The 21,777-nt window shown below is 31.7% G+C and overlaps 2 protein-coding genes and 1 long non-coding RNA gene across 5 annotated transcripts; all 3 read left to right on the top strand.

The window, feature by feature from the left end:
- The first annotated feature begins 744 nt into the window (after nt 1–744).
- On the top strand, nt 745–4,928 carry LOC11425415 (ATP-citrate synthase alpha chain protein 2). Its single transcript, NM_001423579.1, has 13 exons — nt 745–790; nt 952–1,085; nt 1,887–2,063; nt 2,188–2,349; nt 2,469–2,549; nt 2,854–2,905; nt 3,018–3,132; nt 3,268–3,349; nt 3,585–3,680; nt 3,780–3,881; nt 3,999–4,115; nt 4,246–4,362; nt 4,451–4,928. The coding sequence occupies exons 2-13, from the start codon at nt 987–989 to the stop codon at nt 4,520–4,522; spliced, it is 1,272 nt and encodes a 423-aa protein (NP_001410508.1). The 5' UTR covers nt 745–790; nt 952–986; the 3' UTR covers nt 4,523–4,928.
- Nucleotides 4,929–8,401: 3,473 nt separating this feature from the next.
- On the top strand, nt 8,402–9,029 carry LOC11424658 (uncharacterized). Its single transcript, XR_003008951.2, has 2 exons — nt 8,402–8,530; nt 8,632–9,029. It is a non-coding gene; the product is annotated as an uncharacterized lncRNA (long non-coding RNA).
- Nucleotides 9,030–12,283: 3,254 nt separating this feature from the next.
- LOC11428321 (ribosomal RNA-processing protein 8) lies at nt 12,284–19,260 on the top strand. Of its 3 annotated transcripts, none has more exons than XM_024775612.2 (10): nt 12,284–12,437; nt 12,827–12,959; nt 13,045–13,106; nt 16,947–16,998; nt 17,519–17,633; nt 17,731–17,825; nt 18,151–18,257; nt 18,346–18,460; nt 18,776–18,820; nt 18,899–19,260. In XM_024775612.2, the coding sequence occupies exons 2-10, from the start codon at nt 12,861–12,863 to the stop codon at nt 18,968–18,970; spliced, it is 762 nt and encodes a 253-aa protein (XP_024631380.1). In that variant the 5' UTR covers nt 12,284–12,437; nt 12,827–12,860; the 3' UTR covers nt 18,971–19,260. The 3 variants fall into 3 exon arrangements, with proteins under 3 accessions (XP_024631380.1, XP_024631379.1, XP_013464158.1); XM_024775611.2 differs by having other exon boundaries at nt 12,291–12,442; XM_013608704.3 differs by lacking the exon at nt 12,284–12,437 and adding an exon at nt 14,495–14,915 and having other exon boundaries at nt 12,882–12,959.
- The last annotated feature ends 2,517 nt before the right edge of the window (nt 19,261–21,777 follow it).

Here is a 21,777-nt window from a genome sequence, read left to right as displayed (position 1 = left end):
TAGTCAGAGGGGAACATTCAAACGTGAATGATTCCCAAAGATATAGTAACAACAAAGTTAAAGATTAGTAAAGGTGAATAAAAGAGCAATGATGCAAACATTTACAAACTTAAAAAATTTAGCTGGGAACGAATTAACTTAAACAACTCAAATGTTACAAACTCCAAACTTTAAAAAAAAATCCAATCATTTCTCCAAAAAAAAATATTTTAAAAAAGTTTTTTATAACAACAAACACATTTTACTTTCTAACAATACTCTTAAAGAAACATTAAAATCCCTTTATAAATTTTTATGAATTACACTTAAACATTTAAAAATTTCAATCGAAAGTGAACAATCCACTTTATATATATGCCTTAAAACTTCTTCAACTTAGATTAATCACCCTTAAATGACAGTAAAATCTTTGTATCAATAATAAAAGAAAAACATTCAAATAGGATGAATGGAAGATAGATTGAAAATCCAAAGTGGTAAGTAGGCTCAACAAACCACATTTTTTTTTGTGGAAACACCAACCATTATCTAAATCATTGTTCAAGTTTGTACATCTAAATCTTGTCAAGTTTATGCATCTCGCGCGCACCTCGTGCGACATCAAAAGTATTTATTATAATAGCTGTCAATAAAAAAACAAAACATTATCATAATACCTAACATATCCTTTTTTTCAGTTTCATTGTAACATGTTCTTTCTCCTAACTCTATAAATACATATTTCATTTCATAGACCCACCAACCAATATCACACCTTCTCATTCACCATTGGATCTACCTCTCTCTAACGGTAGCTGCTCTTTCTCTCTCTCAATGTGCTTCATTGTTCATACTCATTTTCATGTATAATTGTGATCATTTTTTTGAGTTTTTACAAAATTTGTTTTTGATTGGAGATTTGATGACTCTTTAAGCTGATTTGATCTGGGTTTATCTTTTTTTGTGATGAAGGGAAATAATTTGTATTGAAAATTTAAGAAGAACCAATGGCACGTAAGAAGATCAGAGAGTATGATTCTAAGAGGTTGTTGAAGGAGCATTTTAAGAGAATATCTGGACAGGACTTGCCTATTAAGTCTGCACAAGTAAGTACTCTTTTATAGTTCTTGTTTTTTATGGTTTAGCTCTGAATTTCATTCTTTAGCTTAAGTTTTGTTGGGTTTGATTACTCATTCACATTGATGTTTGTACCTTATAAGATAAAATACATGATGTGATTATTTTTGTTACCATCTTATGATGTGCAATGTATACAAGTTATCAATTACCAATTTGAGCATGGGGACTAGAGTTTGATCCTTGACTAGTGAGTGTCGAAAAACATCGAGAGTCCCTTAATTGGATCTCTGTACCTAGGGATATTAGTCTTACTTTCAGATAAAGGATGCTCACAGTAACCAAAATAATGTATACAGGTTTGTGCTTCAAACGATAGTCAAAAGTGATTCAAATATGTGCATGTTTGGTTTCACTTTTTGGATAGTCAAAAGTGATTTTGAAGACTTAAAATTGATTTTTGTATGTTTCTGGTTCTCGATTAGAATTGATTCTAGCTAGAAACTAGGATTTGTAGCTTTTCCGCAAACATAAATTTTACACTCAAATCTATTTTTCAACTCACTCACATCAACATATCCAATTGTAAATCATTTTATTGTAAACTCGCTTTTAACTAAAATCAATTCAGTCATAATCAATTTATGTCACGGTAGAACCAAACACACATAGTCTATATTAAATATGACAACTAATTTTGTATTTTGATCTGTACTGTTATATGATGATGTATGCAACAGTGGTTTGTGAGAAGTTGCAACTTTTCAAATTGAAAAGGTTGAATCTTGAAATGATCTAAAGTTGTTGTATGTTCTTGATTTATTCTTCAGGTTACCGAATCAACCGATATCAATGAGCTAGTAGAGAAGGAACCATGGCTTTCATCTTCCAAATTGGTTGTGAAACCCGACATGCTATTTGGAAAACGTGGTAAAAGTGGTTTGGTTGCCTTGAATCTGGATTTGGCTGGAGTTGCAGCTTTTGTAAAAGAACGTCTAGGAAAAGAGGTGATTTTTCTCCTCTGTCCTCCAAACCTTAGAACTGTTTTTTTCCCATTTTTGTTGATCAATTTTTGTTAGTGCTTTATGTTCATCCTTTAAGTGTTTGTTCATATCTTTCTTTAAAATATAGGTTGAGATGGGTGGATGCAAAGGACCTATTACGACCTTCATTGTTGAGCCTTTCATCCCACATAATGAAGAGTTCTACCTTAACATTGTCTCAGATAGACTAGGGAACAGTATAAGCTTTTCTGAATGTGGAGGAATTGATATTGAAGAGAACTGGGATAAGGTACCAAAATGAATTATATTTTCTTTGTTACCTAAAACTTCAATTCTCAAAAGTAAATCCTGCTCATTTATTTCTTTATAACTCAATATAAGCTACAAAGTGGTTTGTTCATATTTCAGGTTAAGACCGTATTTATTCCAACAGGGGAATCTCTTACAGCAGAGAATATTTCTCCACTTATTGCTACCCTCCCCTTAGAGGTATATTCACTTTGCTAATTTGTTATTCTGTGAACATGTCAACTATGGTGCCTTTGTTTTACAAAAAATGTGTTCCAGCTTTCTGTGTTGGTTATGACACAAACATGAAACTGAGACCGCCACACCGATCAAAATTTGAGCAAATAAAATAATTGAGTGTAACTACATGTGTTGGTGTTGGACACCAGCCACACCTCTGATCACATGTGTAACTAATTAGTTGATCAATAAGGATCAACTAATTAGTTTATGTTTGTGGACAAGTTGTTTCAATTATTTATTAGTTTTTCCTTCATGCTTTTAGATCAAGGGAGAACTTGAAGATTTTCTCAAGGTGATTTTCAATATATTTCAAGGTATAGTGTGAACTATCCATTTACAGAACATGAATGTGCCTGTGAATACAATTTTATTGAAAGTTTCATGAAATTTTTCCTTATTTTGTTTTCTTTTTCCCTATCATTTTAGATCTGGATTTCACATTCTTAGAGATGAATCCTTTCGCTCTTGTCGATGGAAAGCCTTATCCTTTGGATATGAGAGGAGAGCTAGATGACACAGCTACTTTCAAGAACTTCAAGAAGTGAGTTTTTTCCCCTGCCGAGAATATTAATTCTTATTTGAAGGATGAGTATCATATCTTTAGTTAACCACTTATAATTAATCAACTGAATGATATTTCATTATTAATGAGTATGGATGTTCTTTTTATTTTCAGATGGGGAAACATTGAATTTCCTTTACCATTTGGAAGGGTTATGAGTCCTACCGAATCTTTCATTCATGGATTAGACGAAAAGGTGAACAAATATACTTCACACATTTACCAACAATCATATTCAATTCATTTAAAACTTTCTACCAAAGTTACTAATCTTAAGCAATTTGATTCTTATTCAGTAGATATATAGTGTTTCCTTGTACTAATATCTTATGAATAAGCAACAATATTATTACTACTAGACTTATCATGGTTCTATAAAATTTTATTATGAAAATCTTAGGATATTTTGTTTGAATGTTTCCTTCTTCCAGACAAGCGCATCTTTGAAATTCACGGTGTTAAACCCAGTGGGACGAATTTGGACTATGGTAGCTGGAGGAGGTGCGAGTGTAATCTATGCTGATACGGTGCGTGTTTCTATTTTTTTAAAATCTAAATTCATTCATAAACTCTATGTTCTTGCAACATTAAGCAACTGACTTCTTTTATACAAATTATTATAACAGGTAGGAGATCTTGGTTATGCTCCTGAACTTGGAAATTATGCAGAATACAGCGGTGCACCCAAGGAAGGCGAGGTTTTGCAGTATGCAAGAGTTGTAATTGATGTAAATAATTCGCATCTCTTTTTTTTTTTTTTTGTATACTATAGTATTATCAAATGCATGCTAATTTGAAACAAGATATTAATGTCATTATGTATCTCCATGATAATCTCTTTGCAGTGCGCAACTGCTAATCCTGATGGCCAAAAGCGAGCCCTTGTGATCGGAGGGGGAATAGCTAACTTCACCGATGTTGCTGCTACATTCAGTGGCATAATTAGGGCTCTGAAGGAGAAGGTAAGCCTTATAACATACTACCTCATGATAACTTTCTTGTTTTACTTAAGCCTAGTTCCCGTTTGTGATTGATTATAAAAAAATTGATTTTGACAAGCCCTTAATTGATTGTTGATGTATTACTAACCAGGAACAAAAGCTAAAAGAAGCAAACATGCACATTTATGTGAGGAGAGGAGGTCCCAACTACCAAAGAGGTCTAGCAAAAATGAGAGCACTTGGGGAGGAAATTGGCATTCCAATTGAGGTTGGTTATATAACATGTCTTACTTGATTGTTTTAAGAAACTAATTATTGTTTATTCACAAAAAAATTGATTAATTCTCTCTTTTCAGGTATATGGACCTGAAGCAACAATGACTGGCATATGCAAACAGGCAATCCAGTGCATCACTGCTTCTGCTTAGTTATCAATTCTTATGTCACTGCTTTGTCTTCAAGTTTAATCATGTCTAGTTTGTAGTGACTGTTGATTCATAATTGTATTTCCAATCTACCAGAATTGAGAAATTTGGTGAGATAGAGTATAGATTGTTAAAAATTTAATAATCTAATAAGGTGGTTGAGAATGTTTGTATCATGTAGTAGAATTCTGGTAGTTTAGTCTTAAACTCAATAAAGTGACACGTGTAATTCATTTATGTTATGTGAAGCTTCAATTTCAAGGCTCTCAAATTTACTCGATCCGTCTCACAAGAATTGTCTCCTTAGCATTTTTTTTTTCTTCTCAAAATAATTGTCACTTTACAATACTCATGTAACATATTTTTTTTCATTATTATACCCTTATTTAATTATTTTCATTCAACTTAACTAATCCACTAACTATAATTAATAAGAGTATTTTAGTAAATGATATTAATTTTTATTAAGAATAATGATATAGTTAGTTAGGATACTAGTTCAGTTACTATATAAGTCACAAGGTTGACTCATCTGTACCTATCTTTTTCATTCTTGTATCATTTTCAACTATCATCAATACAATATTTCTAAGCTTTTCTCTCTATTTTCATGGATGTCATGTTTCTTAACAATTTTACCATTGAAATCAACACAATTAATCATTTTCTTAATAATCGTGCACAAACCTTAAACTATTATAATTTAGAGAAGGAGGGAGTATTTTCATCAACAAGTAACTTGATTTTCCTTATTTATGACAACTTAAATTTTCTGCTTTTTGAAATCTCAATAGATTTATCTATCTATTGTTTTGGGGAAAATTCTGGCCTCTTGGGTACCCAACTTCATGACATATTGTTCTATTTGTGCAAAAGTGTGTGTATTTTATTTTTAGTTTAAACTCTCTAACTCTCAAGGAAAATGGGTTCTTACTTTGTGAGGTCAATTGAGTGAAAAGTTAAATCTATATAAAGATTGTTTTAGTCAAGGTCTGAACTCTGATATCTCTGATCATTCAGCATTTGTTGAAATTCATTAATCACTTGAGTTCAATCTTTTACTTTTTTTTAAGGAACATTTAGTTAGAATATAAATGCAACATTTATATGTGATGGTGAGTTTAATAAACTTATTAAAAACCACATTCATCTACGGGGACATTTTCATGGTGATAAAGAATAAAATTCATTATATATCACAAAAAAAAACATTATAAATACATCAATAAAGGAATTGTAAATTAGTTATAATGACTGGGAAAACAAATTGTTCATATAAGTTAAAGTTTAAAAGGCTTGTGTAATTGTTCATATAAGTAGGCCGGTCACCTTTGAATCGGCTGTGTAATTAGCTAGGTGAGAACCGATCAAACCGGCGACTTGGTCGAGTAGTTGGTCGGACCGTTCTTGTTTTTTTTTTCCTTTGGCTTTTAACTTAAACCTCATAATTGATAAGATTATTCATTTATGCACTTAATACTAATCAAACTGAACGCATTAAAATTATTCACTTGAACATTAACCACTACAACAACTACTTTTTTTGTGTTCATTAGTAACTACTTTTTAGTAAACATATTGCATCTTCATTTTTTTCTATACAAAGAGCACATAGTTTTTTTTTTTCTTCCAAAACGAGCACATCATTTTTCAAATATAATATTTACACAATAATAATAATAATAATAATAATTCCTTCAAAAAATAAAATAATAATATTATCATCTATCCCCTAAGAAAATATACATATCATATTTTTTTTAGAAAAACTACAAATTATATTAACATTAATGGATATCCAAAATAAAATCTATTTCCTGTTAACAAAATATATACTTTTAATAAAAAATATATAGCTATAACATATATTAATATACATATTAGATGACCTTTTTTTAGTTTTCAAGTGTCCGAGTCATCGATTCAATCCAATCTAATCTGGTTCAATACCTATAAAAATTTAATCTTAAGATTGGGTCATCTAACCGAGTTATTCGGTTTAATTTGATTCAGTCATGCAGTTCAACCATTAACTCAGTGGTTCGACCGTTAACCCAGTACTCCTGCCGAGTCGATGATCGAGCCGAATTTTAAAATTATAATGTATAAACATGAACCATGTTGGGAATTGGGATATGCTTTACTCTCATGAAAGTTGGTCTTCTCTTCTCAATACTAGAGTTATTAGATTAGAACTGGAAAAGCAATAAATCATCACATTTTTTTCATCTATCTGGTCAAGCATAAAATTCCTGTTTGATACAATTCCTGTTGAAGCAAGATCTGCTTATGTGCATAATAGACTAGGATTACCACTACTCTTTAGCTTCAGAAGGTTTTGGCTTGATCCCACTACTCTTTTTTGTGTATCAATCTTGTTTAATATATATTTTGGGTGAGTTAGCTTCTTGCTCTCACCAGTTTTAAAAATAAAAAAAAAATTGTTTTTTATTTTTTTGTCGATTTCAATATATTATCTTCTTCTTGCTAGATTTATTTATTTATTTATTTATTCCTCTTTTTTTCTTTTCTTTTTGAGATTGATTATATATTTTTCTCTGTGCAGTGATGTTGCTGTTTATGTATAATATTAAAATATGTTAAAAAGTGTAATTGATTTCAAATGCAATTTTTTCATTTAATTATGATGTATATCATATCACATCATTTTCCTGTTTGTAATCATGCACACATCAAACATATAATAGGATAAATGTCCATCTTCTTTATATCATAACTTATCTCTATATAACATTATTTTCTATTATGTCTTTTTTCCTATCTCGACCATCAAATGTGCTCTTAATGTACTCAAAAGTTTGAATGCACGTGAATACATTGCAATTATCTAGGTTTTCCTATAACTTTTTTTTGTTTTTTTTTTTTGGTCTTAGATGAAGTGGTAATCCACTGAAAATAAATTCACACACAACTGTGAGGTCCCGGGTTCGAACCCGGGTCACAACGTCCGGCCTTGCAATTTCGGCATTTGCCAGTTGAGCTAGGACTTCTAGACGGTTTTCCTATAACTTTATTATTAGTATTATTTTTTTTACGAAGCTAAATTAGTCCATCAAAATTGTCATCAGAGATAATCGAACATAAGATCTTAAGAGGAGCATACTCCACGGTTCAAGTCAACACTGCCAGACCAACCTAAATGAGTTGATAAACTTGTAATTATAATTTAAAATCAATTATTTAATTTAACTGTAACCAAATTGAAGAATTGAAGAGCAATTCAACTCCTCATTCTATCTATGCACTCTGGCTCGGCATGCCGACGTCGTGTTCCCTCCATTTTGTGCGTCTGCGTGTCATCTCCTCGGTGTTGTAGCCGCTCCTTTGCCTTCGTTGTCTCCGTTCCTTTGTCATCATGTCGTCGTTGTTTGAATTTTTATGCAAATATTATGAATTGAAAGCAACAAAGAAAGTTTGATGATTATTTTTCTGGTTTTTGCTGCTATGTGCATGTTGTTGATTTTATAGTTTTTGTACTAGATTGCGTTGTCTTTCACTTCATGTCAGTGCTGAAAATGATAAAATATACATAATAATATAATGAGTTCGAATGAACAACAAGGAAACCCTATAATTTCTCTTTCGGGATTTTTCCCTATGTATCTCATGAAATGAAATGATAAAATATACATAATAATAATAATAATAATAATAATAATAATAAAGGATAAGTAAAAAAGAATGAGTTCGAATGAACATCAAGAATTTTATGTGTGATATTAATTAATGTAACGTGATCAATTAAATTAACTATAAAGACAAATACAACATTTTGTTAAACCTAAGAGACATTTAACAATACTTCTAATTTAAAAAATGGGGATTTTGACATTATAAATGATCATACAATTTTCTATTACTACATACAAACAAGGAGAGATAAAATTTTATATTACTACATACAAACAAAGAAAAATATGGCTGAAATTCACAATTTTATTTCTATTATGATTTTTTGTCTTTTGATTTTTATCATAGGAATCAAAGGCGGTAAGTCAATATTCTTTTTTTTTTCTTCTTATTTTATCTTATACAAAAGGTTTCATTCCCTATTACTAACATTTACTTTTTCATATTTGGCATCATAACAGAATTTTACTGCTTATCCATTAAAGATTGTCCTCAGAATTTGTGTGTCGGATCTCCTTTACCTTTACAATGCTTAAAGTTTATATGTCGTTGTGAGTCAATCTAGAAAATATGATAAAAAATAATTTCATGGTACTTAGTAAAATAAAGTTGTACTTGAAAATATATTGTTTTTACTTCTATGATTTCTCTAGAATGTCAATACTTTTTCTTTATCCATAAAAGAGAATTGTACAATGGCCATTAGTGCCACCGTTAACGATAATAATAATAAGGGTCTTGTTATCTTGTATCCTTAGGGCACAATTTAAGAAATCCAAAGTTAGAAATATGTCATAGAAAAGAATAAAAATTTGACTTTGAAAAGTTGAATAAGATTGAACGCACAACTTTTAATACAGTTATTTCTATTTTAAATTTTCTAAACTATGCCCTTGAGGCACATGTTAACATTTGTCTAATAATAATAATAATTGTCTTCGCCATTTTTTTAGGAAAAAAATTATTGTTAGTCAGGCCTTTACTTTTGTTTAATTGACTCTTATATCATAAAAAAAAAAAAAAAAAAAATTGTTTAATTGAGTCTAAAGCATATTATTGTATTATGCCATCCTTGTTACATTTTTTTGCTCAAGTTATCAATAATAATGTAATTACACCATTAAAAATATTAAATTCATTACATAAAGGCAATTAGGTTTTCTCTTAAAACAAATAACCCTCCAGAAGCTATGGGAAATAACATGTAGAGGGATAGGAATGTCAGAAACATCACCAACTGGTACCATGGCCAGAGGGTGTATTTCATCTATTTCAGGGATAGAGTCTGATAAGGCAGATGTAAGGGTTGGGTTATCCTAGTGTATTCTTGTTCTAAGTCCTTAATTTGTTGTTGGGTTTGAATGCAGATCCTATGTAGTCCTTAAAAAACATTACCTTTAACACGGGAAGTTGCTGTTTTTGATACCTCTAAAAACTTATTCCTTTTCTCAGCCTCTTCAACCAATAGCTTGGATGCTTCCACAATTTCCACTTCAAACTCCTTAGTAAATCCCTATGCTATCTTGATGTGCGGATTAGGCAAGTGTACCAAATTGTTTATCAAGTAAAAAAGTGATAAGTAGAGTATCGTATTTATATGGATTGTCTTTTCGTGCAAACAATTGACGTTACTTATTTTTGGTTTGACGGTATGATAAAAGATAGATGTTGCAATTTTTATCTGTTTGCAACAGAGCAGTTTACCTGTTTTTGGTTGTAGAAAAGTAAGCAGCGGTTAGGATTCTTCGAATCCCCCTATTTATATTGTTGGATATTAAATAACAGTAATGTTGCGTATTTGTCTTAGATAGATTAAACAAGTGATGAAGCTGTTGGGACGTTTCTAACCTAGTTGGTCGTCAAGTTGCAGGGTGCCAATTTATGGGAGGCATCAATGGAAACATCCATTGCAAAATCATGGACATGAAAAATGGGAAGTTTCTGTTAGGGATTGCAAAAGGGCCAACCTGCCCTGCCCCATCAATAACCTGTCTAAAAAGGGGAGGAGCGGGACGGGCCAACTAGAGAAATAGGGTTGAAAATCTCACCCCGCCCCGTTTTATGGCGGACCGGCTGGTTGACCCGTCGATATTTAAAAAAAATAATAATAATTAAAATCTTCACATAAACAATATAAAAATATATAAATTTAAAGCCAATTTAAAGAAATCTAAATATATAACTAATGACTCCACTAAAAATATGAAAATAATTATTCAAACATATAAATTACATGAAAATAATTATTCAAACATATAAATTACATCTTCTAAAATTCTATAATAAACCAATAAAACATTGAGAAAAAAAAACTCCATGTGTTAACAACTAACTAACTGTTAAAAATATAAGGCTAAAATCATAAAACAAGAGTGATAAAATTAATTGAATTTTTCCCCAATATATGGAGATGAAAATTGGAAAATTGATTGTGACTTATAAATAAAAAGAACTGAAAAAGAGAGTTTTTTTTATAACCTATCAACCCAACGGGCCAGGCCCCGCCCCATCACCACCCCACTTTTTAGCGGGTTAGGCTGAGCGGGCACCCTACTTGTGGCGGGTTCAAATTCTCAACCCACCCCACTAAAAATGGCGGGTTAAACGGGCCAATCCGACGGGTCCAACCCATTTCGCAATCTCTAGTTTTTGTACTAGTACCATTCAGATTATAGAATCTGAAACACATTGCTGGGTTTTAGATTACAGAATCTGAATGATGCAGTAGAGTTTGGTTGACGTGATCAAAAGGAAAGCGCTAAGAAATCGAATGAGGAAGGTTTTATAGGAACATTACCTTTGCATTCAGACAAAAATGAAGTTATTAACGCCCCTTGATTACCAAATTGCAACTCCAAATCAAGTTTTCGCCCAAAATTGTGAGTTTTTGGAGGTGTAGAGAGTGTTTGGTGATAAAGGTGACAAACTTCTACTAGGTTTTGGGCAAGCCTTATATATTGAAGGTTTCAGATTCTATGATTTGAAACGGTTCCCGCTTTTCAAAAAGTAGGTTTCCAAGTCATGTTTCAGATTATACTTTAAAAAAAAATTCACCAACTCCAGACAAGGATGAGTCTCAGACATGCTGACCTTCAGTTTTTACATTGTTTGGATTGTATAATCCGAAAAGCGTTCAGATTATAGAATCCGAATAAAGGGTAACTTTTGAAAGAAAAAATAGGGTGCGCAAGAATACCATATAGTAAAAAAAGTAATAGTATAAAAAAACAGCCACATGGACCTAACGCTACCGAAGCTCCGCTGCGCACTGTCGTTGAACCATCACATATCGTTGTCGTGAGTCTCTGGAAAGTTGGTCGGAGCTCTGCCATCCGTCGCCATGGGATTGACGAAGCTTCGCCGCAGTCAACGTCAGCGACGATCGGTGACCACCCGCTGCCAACTCATCACAAATTAAACCAAATTAGACCAAATTTTATATAAAAACTCTAAAAAATTATCTATAAGGGGGTGTATTGGATCATGTTTCTAAAGGATTTTAAAAGACTTTTTTATTATTAAAAAGTCTTGTGGTATTCAATCAAAACTCTTTCTAATTTAAAAAAAGTTTTGTGTTATTTAATCAAGACTCTTTGTCATTAAAAAAAAGTCTTGTAGTATTCAATCAAGACTCTTAATCACTTAAAAAAAGTCACGTGGTATTCAAAATCATTCAAATTTCGAATGTTTGTTTAATAAATCAGATTTTGTGGGATTTTCTAGTGAAACTTTAACATTAAAAGTTTTTGATGAAAACATAGATTTTTTAGGATTGTTTTTTCTTTTAAGATTTTACTATCTCTCTCCCCCTCTATCTCTCTCCTCCCTTCTCTCTCACTCTCTTTTCCTTTCTTCCTCCCCCCCGCTTTCTCTCTCTCTGGCAAAATAAATAAAATAGTCTTTATTGAGATTTTGTGAAAGAGAATGCGTTTTGATCCCTTTTTTTTAATTATTTCTTAAAATTCATAAAATCTGATGAAATCTTTTAAAATTCATAAAATCATTTCAAAGGATGTTCTTTTAAAATAATCAAAATCATGGAAATCTTGCAAAATCTTGTAAAATCCTCAAGATTTTTTTAAACAAAAATTATCCTTTAAAATCCTAAGACAGTAATTTTACCTAAATGAATAAACACAAAGAGAAACAACTCCAAGCTCTTGTTCAATCAATCTCTCGTATCCAGGCTTCTCTTCTCAACTCAGTTCTCTAGCTCTCGTAACCCAAACAGGAACTTAACCGCCTCTCTTCTTCACATTAACATTAGGTAAGGTAAGCAACTCTATTCTCCTCTTTCCTTCTCCAATTTTGATATTTGTTATGTGTTGAAGAAATGTTTAATCCCCAATTTTGCATCTCATTCTCATGAAAATTGCTTATTGGCTATGCATAATTGGGAAATTTACTTATGGTTAGAGACTTAAGAGTTTAGAATATTGCTTATGGTTGCGTTATCTAGACACTATTGTGGTTTCTTTGTACAATTTTCCTTACAAAGTCACTATTCTATCAAACCGGCCCCGATGTTGACCGGTTTGATATAAGACCAGTTGTTTTTAAAGTCTTTCTGAACCGGTCACAACTTTAGTTTTCGGTCCAATCGGTCGATCCGGTTCAGTTTTGTTAACACCACCAGCTCTAATACAAAAACCCTAGTGTTAGGTGCAAGGAAGAAGAACAAGAGTTTGCAATGACGAACAAAAAACGAAAGAGACAAGGCAAAAATGATTCATTGAACAAGATCCAAAAACCAGCTTCTAATGCCAAACCTTCCAGCTTTCTTGAAAAGGTATACCCAAAATTCAATTTTTTTTATTTTTTATATATATTTATTTGAGTTTCAATATTGATTTGTTGGGTAATTAATTTTGCAGATGCGAGCGAGGTTGTCTGGTGGACATTTTAGAATGATTAATGAGAAGCTATACACTTGCACGTATGTTATTGTTCATGTTCTTGTCTTTTTTGTTTTTGAACATCAAAATTCAGGTTAAGACTTAGGTTCTGTTTGGTTAAACAAAAGTACCAATTCATAGATAAGTTAGCTTATATTAGATGAACTTGTAGAGGATAACTAATAAGCCAATTGATACTGGATAAACTAAATTAAATTTTAAATGTTGAGTAAAATTAGCTGTTGATGAATATAATAAAATGAGGTGATTTTTTTTAATTAATATTAGAAGCAATGTTAATTTTCATTTATTATTTATGTAATCAATGTTAATTACACAAGAACGAAAGGCAAGCGGGCAACAAGTTGTGCCCGCTAACCTTTTCTTGTTGGCAAAACTAAATTATTTTAAAAACTACATCCAGACATAGAGACACAACATAGCTACGCATGACCCTTTGAATTTTCTGTAGAAGATCCACAATAGTGCTAGGAACCCAAAATTGTCAAACGCAAACGGTATAAGTAGTATGTAGACCCAATGCCAACCACATGCTAGAAATATGTCTAATATTTTTATGGGTTAAATACGTCGAGTAATGGTGTCTCCTAAACTTTTCTGTCCCTAATTTTGGTTCCCACTATTAACTTCCCCTAATGCTTTGTTTGTGAGTTTGGAGGGGAAGGGAGGGAAGAGTTTTGGAAAAAATAGAGAGCATTGGGAGGGAAGGGCTTTGGGGGGTTCATTTTTCTTCATAATACAATTCCCTCCTCATTTGGGGGAACTCACAAATTGTATTGGAGGAGGGTTTTGGGAGGTTTTGGAGGGTTTACATGAGTTCTTCAAATTTAATGTATATTAATTTCTTAAAATAAAAAATATATTAATCATAAGTATTATTTTATCATTCTCTAGAAAAATACTTTTTCAAATGTTTTAAAAGATTTCTCCATTTTCCCCTATATTGCCTACACCCCAAAGCTCTCCTTTTCCCTCCCATCCAAACTCCCAAACAAAGCCTAAGGAAGCTGAAGTAGCATCGCCATGTGGACAATTTTAATGACTGGTAGCTGGTTAGGATTGTAACCGTGGGCAGTATGAGATATATTGATTTATAAATAATTAAAAATGAAAAAAACATTATTATTATTTTTATTATAATTAAATTAAAACTCTGGTTCCAGAAAAGAAAAGAAAAAACAATTTTTTTTCATAATCGTCATTTCCATCTTCATCTTTAAACCCACAAAAAATCATCATAGTCATCTCCATTTTAATTTCTACTATCTGAAAACAATCTAAAAATCTATCTTCATCTCATTCCAAAATCCTTTACTTTCTCTCTTACAATCCCAAAAACCTCAGTCGTAAATAGTTGAAATAGTGTTTGAATCTCTGTTGGTTGCTAAAAATGGTGATGCATGTGTAGACGATGTGAGGAACAAACCAACTGAGATTTGTGAAATAGGGTTTGGATTAGCGTCAAGTGCAAAAAATGGCAATACACATTTCGACGATGTGAGAATAGAATCAACTGAGCTTTCTTTTGAGCCTCAAAATTTCGACAGGAGAAACGTTTAATCATCATATGAAAGTCCGAAATTGCAAGAGCACGTGAAAATTGATGAAAAAAATGTTGGCGATTGTTCGGAGAAAATTGATGATTTGTATGAAGAACCTGTACAAACGACACCACCTAGCGTTGTAATTTGCGATAAAGTAGAAGTTAATGCTGATGCGAGGAAAACACAAGAGGTGCTTCTTGTTGGTAATGCATCGGAAAATTAAGGAGTGGGATTTTCGGTATTAAAGATGGGCAAAGAAATAGCTCTCTTCTCAAGGGAAAATCTGTAAGTTGCCTTTATGATTGTGTTTTATTTTCATCATTGCTTGATTATAAATTTTAGACATTTATATATAAAAAAAATTTGCTTCAGTTTTTTTCTGTCCATGGTTTCACTATTGATTCCGTTTTCAGCATTTGAAATTGAAACCCATAAATCATCATCATCCTCATTCATCTTCGACCTTCGTAAACCAAAAGTTAGCTGCAAAACCACAAGGCACTTCACTACTACACTGCAACTCTCAAGCCATAAACACAATCCCTCCCCCTCCCTCGCAAGCAACATATCCATTCACCACTTCTTCCTTGGTAAACGTGGTTTGAGTATCTGCATCAAGATTTCAAATCACTAGCCGAACAGTGAAACCATAGACAAAAAAAAATCTCAAGCAAAAAAAAAACATTTTTCACATAAATATCTAACTAACTCATAAGCAATGATGAAAATGAAACACGGAAGCATGAAAGGCACTTAAACATTTGCTCTTGAGAAGAGAACTATTTCTTTGGGCATCTTTAATACGAAAAAACCTTCTCCTAAATTTTTGGATGCATCATTACCAGAAGAAGCGCCTCTTGCGTTTTCTTCGCATGACCGTTAACTACTAAATTATCATAAATCACAGCACTAGGTTGTGTCATTTGTACATGTTCTTCACATAAATCAGCAACTTTTTCCAAACAATCACTACCATTTTTTTTCACCAATTTGCATCTAATCTTGAACTTTCATGACGATTCAGCGTTTCTCTGATTGAAATTATGAGGCTCACATAAAGCTCAGTTGATTCCATCATAACATCATCGACATGTGTATTGCCATTTTCGGCACTTGACGCTGATCCAAACCCTAATTCATGAATCTCAGTTGGTTTGATCCTCATATTGCCTACACATGCATTGTTGTTTTCAGCAACCGACAGAGATTCAAACCCTATTTCAGCTATTTTCGACTGAGGTTTTTGGGATTGAAAGAGGGAAAGAATAGGATTTTGGAATGAGATGACGATAGGTTTTTAGATTTTTTTCAAATAGTAGAAACTAAAGATGATTTTTAAGGTTTAAAGATGAAAATTGTGATTTTTTTTCTGAAACAAGAGTTTTCATTTAATATAATATTATTTTTGTTTTCTTTATTTATTTTAAATCAATATTTCTCATACCGCCCACGTCTAAAAGCGTAGTTACCTCTTAGTCATTAAAATTGGCCACATGGCAATGCCATGCCAACTTAAGTTAGAAGTTAAATTACGGGGATGGAAAAGTTCAAGGGGATTATTATTCCGCGAAAAATTTAGAAGGACTAAAAGTGAAAGTTGAGATATTTATAGGACTATAATTAAGTAAATTTTAAATAAAGTGAAATTTGGGATATTTATAGGAGTATAAAAATTATGTAAATTTTAAATAAATTTTTACACACAACAGACTAATGTCACATACCATCAACGTGTTTTTCGTTAAACTATTGGATGTTAACATTCACGCAAGTAAATTTCTTTGTAATTTTTTGTATACACGCAGATATATTTCTTTGTAATTTTTTGTAGATTCGGGTAAATATGTGAGAAAATGATATGCTGTTAGGTATATGCTCCAAAGATAGTTGAAGTAATATATGGAAAAAATGCTATAAATTAATGAGAGAAGGGTCGTTATGAAATAAATCTGTTTTGAACATACAATCTTATATTTGATAAGTTATCCGCTATAAGCTAGTGGTATGGCCTTGCCCAACCTAGCCTTAGATGAAATTGAGAGGTTCAGTGTGACTTCTTCCTTTATGTAGTTTGGGCAATGAATTGGGACATAATGTTTTTTTTAATTATTTTTGGATCCTCATTATTTCAGTGGGGTTCGATAATGAGTTGGTTAGTTAGACAGTTTTTAGTTTAATTTTTTTTGTTAATTTGTTAATTTCTTGTTCAAATGACCCTATAACTAGACTTCCTAAACTGTTGTCTGTATTTTGTTTCTTTCTTTCTTGTAATTCTTTTTTGGGTTGACAAGATTTAAGGAATTGTCATTTTTTCAGTGGAAAGGAGGCGCTTAATTATTTCCGTGAAGATTCGTCTCTATTTAACTTGGTAAGGGTTGTTTACATGAACTTTTTATTTGAATCTGTCATTAGTCATGATTTATGATAAGCTATATAATGGTGTCGCTTGATTAGTGTTACTGACACCGAAGTAGGAACTCAAATTGAATACTCCTTTCTTTAGGTTAAAATTTTCAAAAATGTGTATTCTGTTTTAACTACTTGCATCTAAGAACCTAACATTCATAAAGGATAAGATGCCTTTGATTCAATGGCAAAACATTGAACTGAGATGTTATAGCAATTTTTGACTTCTCAGGTCTAGTGACCTTAATTTTTTTGTTTAAACAGAAAAATCCACATTGTTAATGATAAAATCCGAGTTAAACATGTAACTGACGGAAACAGCATAAAAATTCATCAAGCAACTCATAATTTTTGTCTGATGAGCGTGTCTTGCAACACTAGTGACTTGGCTCCATATCCTCTTTCACATTAGTCCATTAGCATGTATTGTAATGATTGGAATTGCTCATTTTTATTGGTCATCTCAATTTTTATTTGGATAGTATCATGCAGGATACAAAACGCAAATGTCAAACTGGCCGGAACAGCCAGTTAATGTAATTATTAAATGGCTGAAAAAACAGAGTCCTTCTTTTATTGTTGCTGATTTTGGTTGTGGTGAGAATATTCTTGATCTTATTAATTATAACTCTTACAGAATACTCATTTTTTGCCTGTTCACTGCTAATGTTTTCATGTTTCTGATGCATTCTAGGGGAAGCACGCATTGCCAAAAGCGTGAAGAATACTGTCTTTTCTCTTGACCTTGTCTCCAGCGATCCCGATGTAATTGCTTGTGACATGGCAAATGTAAGTTTTGCTTGTCAAGCTCATGTGCTTTGTATGCATTGGATTTGGAGACTAGTTTTATAGCAGTGGAAACTAGTAGCCGTATTTGTTTCTCTTGCCTTCACGTGTCACAGTTATGTCAAAAACAAATTAGTTTTGGATAGTTAGGTCCTTTCTTCAGAATGAAAAAAAAATGTACAAGTTGTCTTCTGTAAAAATTAAGTACATGAATTTCGTAATAATATTTGAAGCACATAATGGAGAACAATTCACATTTTATTTTTATTTTTTTTAATAGTTGGATTACTTACAAGAGGACATGCTCATTTTTGTGAATTACTTGCAGACTCCACTAGGATCTGCATCTGCTGATGTTGCTGTATTCTGTCTATCATTGATGGGAACGAACTATCAAACTTATCTTGAAGAAGCATGCAGGGTGCTTAAGCCAGGGTATGTGTTTTTATTTCAATAACAAATTTTCCTTTTCAACCGGGCATGCTTTCCTCGTCTGGATCTGACTTATTGTAGTATTGAACAGTGGCTGGCTTTTGATAGCAGAAGTGAAGAGCAGATTTGATCCAAATACTGGAGGAGCAGACCCAGAGAAGTTTTCAAATGCAATTTCTGAGCTAGGATTTAACTCCGTGAAAAGGGTATGAAGATGTTCCATTTCATTGCCTCTATAAATACTAGTGTGCAAACATATCCTCTCTTGAGTTTTGTCTGTCTCAGTTTTTTCGTCTCTTCTTTTCTCTTTTACTTCCTCTCTTCTATTTTTCTTGCTGCAAAAAAATATAATAATAATAATGAAAGCTACAAAAAATTTATGTGCTTATTTAACAAATCAGTTATTAGATTGAGTGAAAGTAAATGAAGGATAAAATAGAAGAAAAAAGGTGAAACCAAAATTAAGCATCCCCTTAATATATATGTATTGGATTGTGCTTACTGATGTTTAATCCTTGCAGGACTTCTCAAATAAAATGTTTATTTTGTTTTACTTCACCAAGAAGGTATGTAGCTAATTCATTCATGTCATTCTACTTTTCTTCTTAGATTCTCGTTATTGATTTTTCTTTTTTCTTGTGTAGGAAAAGCAAAATTCTAAAAGGAAGGAGATTGAATGGCCATCACTTAAACCTTGTTTGTACAAGCGCCGTTGAGGTTATGGTTTTATTTATACACAATCGTTGTGTGGACGAAAGTTAAATCACATTTCTTGTTAGCATTGGCTAGTCAATCACAAAAGCGCTTGTATTTATTTGGTTCTTTTTTATTTTCAAGGTTCCATCCCCTGTTTTATTGAGTGTAATGTGCATATTTGCACCTTGTAGCCAAGTGTTGTGGGGATAGTAGAATTTTTTTCTTATAGAAAAGAGATAAAAGAAGATTGATGTATGAAATTCCAATTCTATTAACTATACAATAGCATCTAAGTTAATTCAAGGCAAAAGAGTGTTCATTCCCACTGTTTGAAGGAAGAAAGGGGTTTGATTTAAGATATTTTTTGAAAAAATTGAAGTGGTTTAGAGGTGAGAAGTGGGAATATTGAAAGATGGTGAATGTAATTTTGGGAAATAGTAATGAGTGTAGTAAATATCAAAAGATGTATTATAGAAAATTTGAAACATATATTCGTATCGTAGTTCATTGGTGAAAATATTTTCTATTATAATTTTTAAAATTTGTGCTAGTTTTTGTATTTGTTAAAAGAGGAAGAAAAAAAAAAGATTGTGGAGAGATGATAAAATGCATTTAAGAAAATAATGAAATTAAATATTTTGTTATAGTTAGTTATATTTTTTTGATGAAGCTAAATTAGCCCACCCAAATTAGCCTCAGGGAGAATCGAACACGAGACTTTGAGGAGGAGAACACTCTCAGGTCTCAAGTCAATAGCACCAAGCTAATTCAAGTGGGTTTGTTATAGTTAGTTATATTATTATTGTCATCGAAAAATATAAACATTATAAATTCAAGAGTTTAATGGATGGAACTCATTTACAGTATCGGTGTAAATGAGTCTTACTTACACTTGCATTGTACGAGTGACATCCACTTTTCCATATCTCGCTTCTGGAGGAAAATAGTGGTTTGTTGATGGTACGCTATAGCCTCTAATTGCGCACTAAGTTGCTTATTGTTGATTAATAACGCTTATTCAAATTACACTATGTTGTGGCATTCTTTTTTATCATTTCAGTTTTCCCTCCTTTTTAGCTCTACAAGTATTAGCTCAAAGGTCACTTCTTTTATTTGATTCCACCTTTTACTCTTCAAACTTGGACACATCTCTTTTTTGTGTAACTTCTCCAAGCTGGAATTTATCATACTATTTTTCTTTCTACAGAGCCTTTTTTGCATATCAATACCTTACGGTAACTTAGTTAAGTAGAATTCTGTATTTTATTTGTTCATGAATATATTGAAAAATATCAGACCATAATGTTGAGTCTTTCAACATTATAAACTGTACTGCTGTATGGTGGCTTTAATTTAAAGTAGTGGCATTGGTTTCAAATTTGATATGAAGCTTAAGTTTTCCTGATGCTTCAATTTTCATTTTAATTAAAGTATAAGTAGACTACTTTAATATTCTAGCCACTCTTATTCCTAATGTTTCAGTGTCCTTTGTAAGCAGTAAAAGGAATATCATAGTTTAGTAGGTGTAGCCTCCTCTGATGGCAAATGTCCCTAACCAAATTTACCATGTTATATATAATGACTTTTTGTTAACTTAATAAAAGTTGTTTTTACTGTCAAAAGAAAGATAATAATGAAAGTTGTTTTTTTCTAGACTATAAATTTACAATTTGATAATTCCCATTTGGTTTTGGATACTGAGGACATATCATATTTGCAATTCTCTTTAATGGTTTCTGGATATGCTGCTCACTTCTTGGTTTTCTTCGGCGCTATAAAAGAGATAAAGTTAGACGACAAGTAAAAAGATCATGCAAGTAAAAGTGACCGAGAAACCAAAAGCTTATATATAATATCTGCCTATACCTGCTACACTACCCTTTTAAAATTAACCAGCGCTCGAGTCAAGGACTTTCTTGCTCTCATGGAACTATCTTACTACAATATTATTAAACACTATAAAAATAACTTATTTTAACCTTAATTACTAGAAATATTTGATCATGGTATATGAAAAAATTGATACATCTTTTTATACAATTATGAGCCATAAAAAATCGGATAAATGAGTGTTCGTCTTTCCGCTATCAATAAATAAAGAGAGTTTTGTAGAATGTAATTAGATTTTTGGGTTAATTATTGAAATTGACCCTAATATATGCAAGCTCTTAAAAATGACTATGTAAAATAAAAATCACATATTCTTACTCTGTAATTTGAGATTCTTATCATTTTTTTACCTTGTAATATAGTTGAAGTCCAAAAAAGCTACTTAGATGTTGATTTTTTTTTTTCCAGGCATGTTTAGGACATTAAAATATGACTCTACACAAAAAATTATAATTTTTCAACTAAGGACGAATTAATTATGAATTTTTAAAGCGCCAAAAACTAGAAAAAAGAAAAAAAAAAACAACGAAAACCCCAACCTTGAAATCAAATTTTGAGCTAATTGTTTGTAGAGACATCTATAAAAATACATAAAAAGGATCTGCAAAGTTTCGTAGCATTTCAAAGATATTTCAATTTATTTTTATTTTTCAACCAAAACGTGCGAAATTGCAATTTTGATCCGAGTAAACGTATACTCATGGGTCAAATTCCATTCTCTAATTTTTTAGGCATGGTTAGACCATATAAGAACCTTCACCAAGAAATTTTAGAGTTTTTAAACGAGATACAAATTAATTATGAATTGTTTAAGAAATTCATAGCTATGAGAAATAAAAATTCATAATAAATTCATCCCTAAACGAAAAAAATCTATTTTTGTGTGTGTGTAAAGTCATGTTTTAACATCCTAAAGATGCCTGGAAAAAATTCAATC

Source organism: Medicago truncatula, chromosome 2 (assembly GCF_003473485.1).
Source record: "Medicago truncatula cultivar Jemalong A17 chromosome 2, MtrunA17r5.0-ANR, whole genome shotgun sequence".
Classification (NCBI taxonomy): Eukaryota; Viridiplantae; Streptophyta; class Magnoliopsida; order Fabales; family Fabaceae; genus Medicago; species Medicago truncatula.
This window is presented reverse-complemented; position numbering and strand designations above follow the sequence as displayed.

Bases quoted from the DNA above. Each gene is read 5' to 3' on its own strand.
- LOC11428321 (XM_024775612.2), top strand. From the start codon at position 12,861: ATGACGAACAAAAAACGAAAGAGACAAGGCAAAAATGATTCATTGAAC. The intron at 13,107-16,946 runs GTATGTTATTGT...TCATTTTTTCAG, and splicing joins GAGAAGCTATACACTTGCAC to TGGAAAGGAGGCGCTTAATT. The intron at 17,826-18,150 runs GTAAGTTTTGCT...AATTACTTGCAG, and splicing joins TTGCTTGTGACATGGCAAAT to ACTCCACTAGGATCTGCATC.
- LOC11425415 (NM_001423579.1), top strand. From the start codon at position 987: ATGGCACGTAAGAAGATCAGAGAGTATGATTCTAAGAGGTTGTTGAAG. The intron at 3,681-3,779 runs GTGCGTGTTTCT...TTATTATAACAG, and splicing joins GTGTAATCTATGCTGATACG to GTAGGAGATCTTGGTTATGC. The intron at 4,363-4,450 runs GTTGGTTATATA...CTCTCTTTTCAG, and splicing joins AAATTGGCATTCCAATTGAG to GTATATGGACCTGAAGCAAC.